This window comes from Arabidopsis lyrata (genome assembly GCF_000004255.2).
Source record: "Arabidopsis lyrata subsp. lyrata unplaced genomic scaffold ARALYscaffold_5, whole genome shotgun sequence".
Classification (NCBI taxonomy): domain Eukaryota; kingdom Viridiplantae; phylum Streptophyta; class Magnoliopsida; order Brassicales; family Brassicaceae; genus Arabidopsis; species Arabidopsis lyrata.
This window is the reverse complement of record NW_003302551.1, coordinates 14,960,616-14,970,913: the sequence shown is the minus strand read 5'-3', so window position 1 is coordinate 14,970,913 and position 10,298 is coordinate 14,960,616. Positions and strand designations below refer to the sequence as shown.

Genomic DNA, 10,298 nt, shown 5'->3' with positions numbered 1-10,298 from the left:
CAGTAAATAAACAATGTAGTAATCCTCCTCTAGAGAGGGGGCGGATACGGTAAGATGGGACACATCCCTAATACAATATCTGGGCACTACAACGAGACATCACGCTTATTTGGGCCACATAGGTGGAAAACCATCTGTGTAGGAATTTGCTTGTTGGTCCAATCTTGGGCTATGATACCATATTAGGAATGTGGCATAACTTGGCCCAAAAGCTAGCTCAAGAGTTAAGGATTGCCACATCCTTTATATACTACCCAAAGATCTTAATCCCAAGCAATGTAGGACATTCTAATAGGCCTCCTCGAGATGTGGGTGGGAAACGGTCCAATGGGAAACAGCCCAAGCCCAACATCTCGGAAATACAACAAGACATGCCACTTATATGGGCCACATAGGTGGAAAACCATTTTTGTGGGAATTTGCTTGTTGGGCCAACCTTGGGCTCTGATACCATATTAGGAATGTGGCCTAACTTAACCCAAAAGCTAGCTCAAGAGTTAAGGATTGCCACATCCTTTATATACTACCCAAAGATCTTAATCTCAAGCAATGTGGGACATTCTAATACAATCACAGCTTTAATTCAGTTGTTACATCTTTGCTTTTGGACTTTTCCTAAGTCATTCTCAATCTCCTAAAAAACATTCAACCAACAAAAATGGCCATTCTTAGTAAACGACGACCACCACCTCCACCACCACCACCGCGGCCTCTTCCACCACTTCCGCCGCCACCACCACCCCCGCCGCCCCAGCTACCATTTGGACCGAATCTTCCTTTACCTCATATTATCATAAGAAGGAAAGGAAGAAGAAACTATCAACTACGACAGATGTTGACCTTGTACTTCCTAACATTCATAATGCGCAAAAAAAATCAAACCCAAAACCAACAACCCGAAGAGACACGGGAAGAATGGGTGATTTGGATCAAAGACAAGATGGAGCAAGTACTTAGAGACGACGCCACAACTAGCTGGGACAAGCTTTGTATCTACAGAGTTCCACTCTCCCTTCAGAAAAACGACAATAACTCCTACTTCCCTCAAACCGTCTCTCTTGGTCCGTACCACCATGGACTATCACAAATGGCGTGCGGTCAATATGGTCATGAAACGTACCAAGCAAGGCATCGGATTGTATATTGACGCCATGAAAGAGCTCGAAGAGAGGGCTCGTTCTTGCTACAAAGGTCGTATTGGTTTGAGCAGTAACAAGTTCACCCAAATGCTAGTTCTTGATGGTTGTTTTGTTCTCGATCTCTTCAGAGGAGCCTATGAAGGATTCTTGAAACTTGGGTAAGCATAATAATTTAATTTTCTGCTAAACCGGTCTGATTTCAGATCCGGTTGTCTAAACTGTTGACTTTGGTTTCTTTAATTTTTTTTTTCTTCTACTTTTGTTGTTGTGAAGATACAATCGAAACGATCCCGTTTTTGCCATGCGAGGATCGATGCATTCGATTCGACGTGACATGCTAATGCTGGAAAATCAACTTCCTTTGTTTGTCTTAAACCGGTTATTAGAGCTACAACTCGGTACACAATACCAAACCGGTTTAGTGGCACAATTAGCGGTTCGGTTCTTCAATCCGTTGATGCCAACCTATATGCCATCAACCAAAATTGACAACTCGCAAGAAAACAATAAATTCTTTAACCCAATTGCTGACAAGGAGAAGGAAGAGCTGCACTGTCTGGATGTTTTCCGTCGAAGTCTGCTCCAGCCTAGTCTGAAACCGGAGCCAAGGTTATCGCGAAGTAGATGGTCTAGGAAACCGCTTGTGGCGGACAAGCGCCAACAACAACTACTACATTGCGTGACAGAACTAAGAGAGGCCGGTATAAAATTCAAAAGAAGAAAATCCGACCGGTTTTGGGATATTCAATTCAAAAACGGTTGTCTAGAGATACCGAACTACTTATCCATGATGGTTAGTTCACGTTTTTCGTTTTTATTTATTTTACATTCATTCTTATGATCAGTGTCCTTCTAATTATATTTTTTACTCCTCGCTTATATTGTTGCCTAATGGACGAGTGAATTTGGTAGAATTTAATGGAATGTTAAATTCTAGTGTTATTCAAGTAGGTATTTCATGAATTCTTTTAAATTCCAATGTTATTCAGTTTCTTAGTTTCTTAATTCTAGCAAATGCAAGTGTTATTTAATATTATGTAGTTTTGGATGAAAAAGTTATTTGACGAGAATTTAATAGAATTTCTAGTGTAAAAATGTAAAGAAAAATTCTGAGCTTTTAGGTTGAGAATTGGACAGAAATATATAAATAGGGCTTCAAATAAAATGACGGATCTGTGATTTGTGAATTTGTGAATCATATTAGGAATTTGTGATTTCATCATTTGAATTTAGCGTGGATTATTATAGACATAGAATTAGTGTTTGACGTCTCCGGTGACGTCTATATATGGGGGAGACATGGAGACTTTCACCAGAGAATGGTGCAGTTAGCATCTTGACGGTGGAGGTGGGAGCATCTCCGGGACTGACATCGATACTGTGGCCGGAAACTAGGTGCGATTATGTCTTGAAGGAGACAAAATTATCTCTGGGAGGATTGAATCAGGGAGTGTAAGAATTATGTGACGAAAGAGAGATGATGATTCCTCCTCTGTTCATGACCAGATTATGAACCCAACCAATAGAGGAAGAAGATGAATAGTATAGATTGGGTAGATGGGTTAGATACAATTGATTTTTGACATTCTCTTTCTATTTTCTTAAAAGTTTCGGTTTGTAATTTCTAGCAAATTCTATTAAAATGTTGAAAATTACAATAGTTAGAATTAAATCATTCCTTAAAAATCTGTAGCTTACGTCTCTAATTCTATCCAACTGAATTCTATTAAAGTTTTTCATCCAATACCCCCACCTAAGAATCAAAATGTGATACACATCTGCATATAAACGATTTTGTACAAAACCAAAAATTTGTGCGACATGTATTGGTTTTGTTAAAAACAATTTCCCCACAAGTTGCTAAAGTAAATAGACTGACATCGATTGTTGCCTATTTCACCAAAACACTATATGGTCTCTCTTTGTGTTTTTTGTAGGTACCAAGTCTCTTTTCTCAAATCTTATAGCTTACGAGCAGTGCCATATCGATTCAACCAACGATATAACATCCTACATAATTTTCATGGACAATCTAATAGATTCTGCTGACGATATTAGGTATTTGCACTACTATGATATCATCGAGCACTGGTTAGGAAATGATTCGGAAGTTGCTGATGTCTTCAACCGGCTATGTCAAGAAGTGGCTTTCGACCTCGAAAATACTTATTTATCTGAATTGTCAAATAAGGTGGACCGTTTTTATAACCGAAAGTGGAATGTTCTGAAGGCAACCTTGAAACACAAGTACTTCAGTAATCCTTGGGCATATTTCTCTTTCTTTGCAGCAGTTATTCTGCTACTTCTCACATTATTTCAGAGTTTTTTTACTAGTTATCCTTATTTTAAGCCACCTTCTTGATTCTCATGAACTTTGAATGTTTTGTAAATTTCTTACTTTGTTTTTTCTCTTGTACTTCACTGTATTATTTTGAAGCTATTTATTTGTTAGACCTACGGAAGAGATTTTTCAGTACAGATATGTGTGTTAACAAACTGGGTTACTAGAACTCTTTTATATCCATTACAATTTTTTGGTAACAAATGAGTTTGCAACTTACTGGTAATTTTCTATACCATGGTAAATTGTATAGCCCGTCACAAATCAATACAGAATTTTCCATTGCAAAAAAAAGATTCAACATGTTATATGTTGCAAATTCTCGTCTCTTGGCGATTTTTAAAGGACTTTACATTGCATGAATATAGATTTTTTCTTTAATTGTAATTAATCAACAAAAACAAAAACTGCTTTACAAGGCAATGTTTCCAGAATACAGATATTTTTTGTAGCGACTACAAAGCATATTTAATAATAGTTTGGTAGTTTCAAGTTCAATCCTTGAAATGTATTTACCATCTCTGTACCACACAAGACTCAAAGTTGTAATGATCTTGAGAAATTCTTCATTTAAGGCTCTCATAATACACCATTATTGAGCTAGTGAGGGACGAGTGTTTTAAGAGTTCTTTTTATTAAGATTTGTAAAATCAAAACAAACAAAACGTGGCCCGTCAAGGTGTTATTTAACAGCTCTTAAGTTTGACAAAGTTATAGTTAATGTAGGTGTATGATTAGATATTCAAACTTATTAATGTGTGTGCTGTGCACAGATCTATCATTTTGTTACATCTTAGTTTTTCAACATTTTTTTCTTTCTCAAAGCTTTAACCAACAAAAATGGTACGTATTCTTTCATTTACACCACCGCCTCCTCCACCACCACCACCATCGTTTAGATCAATTCCTCGTCCACCACCACCGCCATCGTTTAGATCAATTCCTCCTCGGCGGCACTTCTTCAAAAAGAAAAGCAAAAGTCTACCACCACCACCACCACCGCTACCGCCAGCGCGACCATTTGGACCGATTCTTCCTTGGCGGTATTCTGTCAAAAGAAAAAGGAATAATCGACTACAACCGTCTACGATCCAGAAAGACATGTTGACATGGTACTTACTCACCCTCATGATGCGCCAAAAACTCCATAACCGAAACAAACAACCCGAAGAGACACGAGGAGAATGGGTGATCTCAATCAGAGACAAGATGGAGCAAGCGCTTAGAGAAGACGCCACAACTAGTTGGGACAAGCTATGTATCTACAGAGTTCCACAATACCTTCAAGAGAACAACAAGAAGTCCTATTTCCCTCAGACCGTCTCACTTGGTCCGTTTCACCATGGCAACAAACATCTCCTACCCATGGACCGTCACAAGTGGCGTGCAGTCAATATGGTCATGGCACGTACCAAACACGACATTGAAATGTATATTGACGCCATGAAAGAGCTTGAAGACAGGGCTCGTGCTTGCTACGAAGGTCCTATAGATTTGAGCAGCAACAAGTTCTGTGAAATGTTGGTTCTTGATGGTTGTTTCGTTCTCGAGCTCTTCAGAGGAGCTGATGAAGGATTCTCGGAACTCGGGTAAATTTGATTAAATTTCTATTTTATCTGGTTATCTAATATACCTAATCATAAGGTCATAATGTATATAATTTCAGATCCGCTAAGCTAAACTGTTGACTTTTTTTTTGTGTGTGTGTATGTAGATATGATCGTAACGATCCAGTTTTCGCAATGCGAGGATCAATGCATTCGATTCAACGTGACATGGTAATGCTAGAAAATCAACTTCCTTTGTTCGTTCTCAACCGGTTACTAGAGATACAGCTTGGTCAACGGCACCAAACCGGTTTAGTGGCGCAATTAGCAGTACGGTTCTTTGATCCACTAATGCCTACCGATGAGCTGTTGACCAAAACCGACAACTCATTGGAAAATGATAAATTCTTTAACCCGATTGCCGATAAGGACAAGGGAGAGTTGCATTGTCTAGATGTTTTCCGTCGAAATCTACTTCGGCCTTGTTCGAAACCGGAGCCGAGGTTATCAAGAAGGAGATGGTCGTGGAAAACTCGTGTGGCGGATAAGCGCCAACAACAACTGATACATTGCGTGACCGAACTAAGAGAAGCTGGTATTAAATTCAGAAGGAGGAAAACCGACCGGTTTTGGGATATTAGGTTCGAAAACGGTTATCTCGAGATACCTAAACTACTAATCCATGACGGTAATTGAGTTCACATTTCAAATCTTGTTTTTCACGTTTATATGGATAGACAAAGTCACAAAGAACATAAATATATTATATATCATAATTAGGGATATCCACCTCCATATAAATGGTATTTTAAAATCATGTTTTACACTCCAACATGATCTATTTTTCTCTTCCAATTTTTTTTATCATAAAACCAACATTTCTCCACAAGTTGCCAAATGAATTGTCAGGATCAATTATTCCTTATTAACCATTTCAGAATGATTTAAGCAATGGCTAAAATTAAGAATATCAAATAAATACACTTCTTTTTATACAATCCTTTAACTTCTTGATGAGCTTATACATATATACCATGGTTTCTCGTGTTTTTTGCAGGTACCAAATCTCTCTTCTCGAATCTTATAGCTTTCGAACAGTGTCATATTGACTCGAGCAACGATATAACATCATACATAATCTTTATGGATAATCTAATAGATTCTCCAGAAGATGTTAGTTATTTGCATTATTGTGGTATCATCGAACATTGGTTAGGAAATGATTATGAAGTTGCGGATTTGTTCAACCGGCTATGTCAAGAAGTGGCTTTCGACCCCCAAAATAGTTATTTATCGCAACTGTCGAATAAAGTTGATCGGAATTATAGCCGCAAGTGGAATGTTCTGAAGGCGATCTTAAAACACAAGTACTTCAATAATCCTTGGGCATATTTCTCTTTTTTTGCTGCACTTGTCCTGCTATTTCTCACGTTATTTCAGAGTTTTTTCACTGCTTATCCTTATTTTTACCCACCTTCCTAGTTTTCATTATTGTTCTATAGTCTCCGTCATTAAACTTGGAATGTTTGTAACATTTTTCGAACGTTTTTGTTTTATATTTTAATTTATTTTCTATTGTGTTGCAAAAAGAAAATCAGAAACTAAACTAAACAATTGTTCGTATGTCTTGAACCTGATCATGACACGTTGTTTGCGGTAGCACAAAATTTTCGCTGTGACTCGGTAGCTTCTCATTTGTGTTCCAAAACATTAATGACCGTTGTCTATTGATGGATATTCCAAAGTTTGAATCACTTTCCAAGATGACAAAAAATCTCCTCGACACTCTCATGTATCAAGACTAAAGAGTCTGGATACTCAATTTTTACTTTTGTCGAATGTACTATGTACAGTAATTTAAATAAAATCATATAAAAGTTTGATTGGGTGCAATCAAAGACAAAAGAAAAACAAGAGGAACTAAACAGTGAAAAATGGGAAGTGATCACTAGAGGAAATATTTTCCACATTTCTAACCTAAGAATTTTTTTTTTCTCATTTCTCTTTGTGTTTTAATTGGGTTTTCCATGGAATAAGTATTTTCTTATACATCATAGATTAGTCTCCATTGGCCACACCCTAAAAGTTTGGCTAATGAAAATAAGCAAATAAAATGTGTCCCGTCAACCAATAGATTTTAAGTTTGTTAGAGCAATCATCATCCATACGAGAAATGGTGAGGTCGTGCCATGTTCCTCACTAGCTGTGTAGTGTACATGTTCCGTTATGCTCTCACCATTTTTTTTATTTTCTATTTTTCGTAATAAATTGTGCATGAGATATAAGAAAAATCCATAATGTACCAAAACAAAAACCACCAAATATCAATAACCATGATGAAATGTGATTTTCAAGTTGACACATAAAGCAAAAAGGAAAAAGGGAGAAGAAAAAAAAACACACCAAAGAAGAGCTTTTTATTTTGTGCTTTTATCGTTAGAAATTACCCAAATTTGACAAGACAAATAATCTTATCTTGTCCAACGACTCTCATATTCCCCCATACGAGCATTTCTAGTATAGTTGGGCAATGATACCTCTTACCCATCTTTGATGCGTTATGGACTCGTCGTACTCAAACCGAAAAGAAAGGGTATATCAAAATTTTGTTATTTTTTTTTATGAATGTAAAATTTATTCAACCAAAAAACCTTGTTACAATGAATGCATCCTTAAATAGAATGGTCGTGTATACGGTAAATTGAAGAACAAAAATGCATTTTTTTTTTTAAACTCAGCTTGTCTCTCTAGTTGAGTTAACTGCATTATAAGGTTTTGACTATTATGTAATTCCGTGAAAACAGCACCTCCTTCTTAAGCCGCACGATTCCAATTAATTTGTGTATTTTAGTAGTTAAAAGAAAGGGCGTATTTAAATTTTAGTTGTTACTTTTCTTCAAAGTTATTAATATATGTGTGCGTGTTTAGAAATATCTAATTATGGTTGTTGTCATTACAGATCAGTTGGGTCCATAAGTACAATAAGTAACCAATTATATCTTCAAATCATTCACATATACTTACTTCTCTCTTCCTCCTCTCTCATTTTCTTGAAAAAGCTTCAAGCAACAAAAAAATGGTGGCTGTCTTCTATAAAGACATGTTGAGTTGGTACTTACTCACCCTCAAGATCCGCGAAAAACTCGAAACCCAAAACCAAGAATCCGAATCGGTTAATCAAGATCAAAACCTCCCCAGTTTACCCGAAATCAGATCCGATCAAGACCAAAACAATCATAACCTCGAGCAGACTAGATCTGAGCCCGGTAAGATAGATGTGATCAAAGAGAGTCCAAAAGATTCACGAGACGATTGGGTGATCTCCATCACTGACAAGCTCGAACAAGCGCATAGAGACGATGACACGACACTCTGGGGAAAGCTCTGTATCTACAGAGTTCCATATTACCTTCAAGAAAACGACAACAAATCGTATTTCCCTCAGACCGTCTCGCTTGGTCCGTACCATCACGGTAAAAAACGTCTCCGGTATATGGACCGTCACAAATGGCGTGCGGTCAGTAGAGTCTTGAAACGTACGAACCAAGGCATTAAAATGTATATAGACGCCATGAGAGAGCTAGAGGAAAAGGCTAGAGCTTGTTACGAAGGTCCCTTAAGTTTGAACAGTAACGAATTTATAGAAATGCTTGTTCTTGATGGTTGTTTTGTTCTTGAGCTCTTTAGAGGAGCCGTTGAAGGATTCACAGAACTCGGGTAACCTTTTTTCAATTGCTGGTTATTTCCGGTTCTTTCAAATCATTGCTAAACCGGTCTCAATCATTTTTGTGTAGATATGCACGTAACGATCCAGTTTTTGCGATGAGAGGATCAATGCATTCGATTCAACGTGACATGGTAATGCTAGAAAATCAACTTCCTTTGTTTGTTTTAAACCGATTATTAGAGCTACAGCTTGGTACAAGGAACCAAACCGGTTTAGTGGCACAATTAGCGGTTCGGTTCTTTGATCCACTAATGCCAACGGACGAGCCATTGACCAAATCTGGCCAGTCAAAACTCGAGAACTCGTTGGCAAGAGATAAAGCCTTTGACCCATTCGCCGATATGGGAGAATTACATTGTCTAGATGTTTTCCGTCGAAGTTTGCTCCGGTCTAGTCCTAAACCGGAGCCTAGGTTAACAAGAAAGAGATGGTCTCCTCGAAACACGCGTGTGGCGGACAAGCGCCGGCAACAATTGATACATTGTGTGACTGAACTAAGAGAGGCCGGTATTAAATTCAGGAGAAGGAAAACCGACCGGTTTTGGGATATTCAATTCAAAAACGGTTATCTAGAAATACCGAGGCTACTTATCCATGACGGTATGTATGTTCACGTTTTTCACATTTTCTTCTTTTTAACGCCTTTTTAATTGATAAAACCCGTATAAAATTGATGTTTTCTTGTTTGTATAGGTTTCGATTGCTAAAGAATATATATTAGTTAAGAATAATGATGTAGTAGTATGCTGCATAAAAATGCTACTTTTAGAATACAAGAAATGTCATCAGTTACTTATTCCATATTGACTAATTCAGAATGATCTAAGCAATGGAAAAGAGTGTGTGATTTTAGACTGGCAAAAAGTTTAGATAATGAAACAAATACACGTTTTTAACGAAACTATTAATTCGTTTATACTAAATAAACCCCTTCTTGTTTATTTTTGTAGGTACCAAATCTCTTTTCCTGAATCTTATAGCTTTTGAGCAGTGCCATATCGATTCCAGTAATGACATAACATCCTACATAATCTTCATGGACAATCTAATAGATTCTCATGAAGATGTTAGCTACTTACACTATTGTGGTATCATCGAACATTGGCTAGGGAGCGATTCTGAAGTCGCAGATTTATTCAACCGTTTATGTCAAGAAGTTGTATTCGACACCGAAGATAGCTATCTATCTCGGTTATCGATTGAGGTTAACCGTTATTACGATCATAAGTGGAATGCTTGGAGGGCTACTTTGAAACATAAGTACTTCAATAATCCATGGGCAATTGTTTCTTTCTGTGCTGCAGTTATTCTACTAGTCCTCACTTTCTCTCAAAGTTTTTACGCTGTATATGCTTATTATAAACCACCTTCTTAACCTTATACGCTTGTTTTCATTTACAAAGGATTTTTGCTTTTGTGTTCTATGTAGTAAATTTTATTCAAGCTAAGAAAGAACATTGATATTGTAAAACTTGGGTTTTGATACCATGGTATACTTTTTTGTCATGAAGGTAATTTTTTAAATATATAAATAAAGTTTATGA

At 37.1% G+C, this 10,298-nt stretch overlaps 4 protein-coding genes across 4 annotated transcripts; 3 read left to right on the top strand and 1 right to left on the bottom strand.

Moving 5' to 3' along the window:
• The first annotated feature begins 573 nt into the window (after positions 1–573).
• Positions 574–3,801, top strand: LOC9313799 (UPF0481 protein At3g47200). The gene is given in 5 exon segments (XM_021024340.1): positions 574–1,074; positions 1,076–1,297; positions 1,413–1,912; positions 1,915–1,932; positions 3,077–3,801. Coding segments are annotated over 5 exon segments (1,581 nt in total). The 5' UTR covers positions 574–658; the 3' UTR covers positions 3,502–3,801.
• A 145-nt stretch (positions 3,802–3,946) lies between these two features.
• LOC9313798 (UPF0481 protein At3g47200) lies at positions 3,947–6,643 on the top strand. The gene is made up of 3 exons (XM_002877684.2): positions 3,947–5,069; positions 5,195–5,715; positions 6,085–6,643. Exons 1-3 carry the CDS (start codon positions 4,321–4,323, stop codon positions 6,507–6,509), a joined length of 1,695 nt encoding a protein of 564 aa, XP_002877730.1. The 5' UTR covers positions 3,947–4,320; the 3' UTR covers positions 6,510–6,643.
• Positions 6,625–7,245, bottom strand: LOC110228070. Its single transcript, XM_021024203.1, is given in 3 exon segments — positions 6,625–7,166; positions 7,169–7,224; positions 7,226–7,245. Coding segments are annotated over 3 exon segments (171 nt in total). The 3' UTR covers positions 6,625–7,071.
• A 750-nt stretch (positions 7,246–7,995) lies between these two features.
• Positions 7,996–10,260, top strand: LOC9313797 (UPF0481 protein At3g47200). The gene is made up of 3 exons (XM_002877683.2): positions 7,996–8,744; positions 8,822–9,354; positions 9,705–10,260. The coding sequence occupies exons 1-3, from the start codon at positions 8,104–8,106 to the stop codon at positions 10,127–10,129; spliced, it is 1,599 nt and encodes a 532-aa protein (XP_002877729.1). The 5' UTR covers positions 7,996–8,103; the 3' UTR covers positions 10,130–10,260.
• Positions 10,261–10,298: the final 38 nt, after the last annotated feature.

Coding starts and splice junctions, on each gene's coding strand:
- LOC9313798 (XM_002877684.2), top strand. CDS start 4,321: ATGGTACGTATTCTTTCATTTACACCACCGCCTCCTCCACCACCACCA. Junction 5,070..5,194: donor GAAGGATTCTCGGAACTCGG/GTAAATTTGATT, acceptor GTGTGTATGTAG/ATATGATCGTAACGATCCAG. Junction 5,716..6,084: donor TAAACTACTAATCCATGACG/GTAATTGAGTTC, acceptor TGTTTTTTGCAG/GTACCAAATCTCTCTTCTCG.
- LOC9313797 (XM_002877683.2), top strand. CDS start 8,104: ATGGTGGCTGTCTTCTATAAAGACATGTTGAGTTGGTACTTACTCACC. Junction 8,745..8,821: donor GAAGGATTCACAGAACTCGG/GTAACCTTTTTT, acceptor ATTTTTGTGTAG/ATATGCACGTAACGATCCAG. Junction 9,355..9,704: donor GAGGCTACTTATCCATGACG/GTATGTATGTTC, acceptor TTATTTTTGTAG/GTACCAAATCTCTTTTCCTG.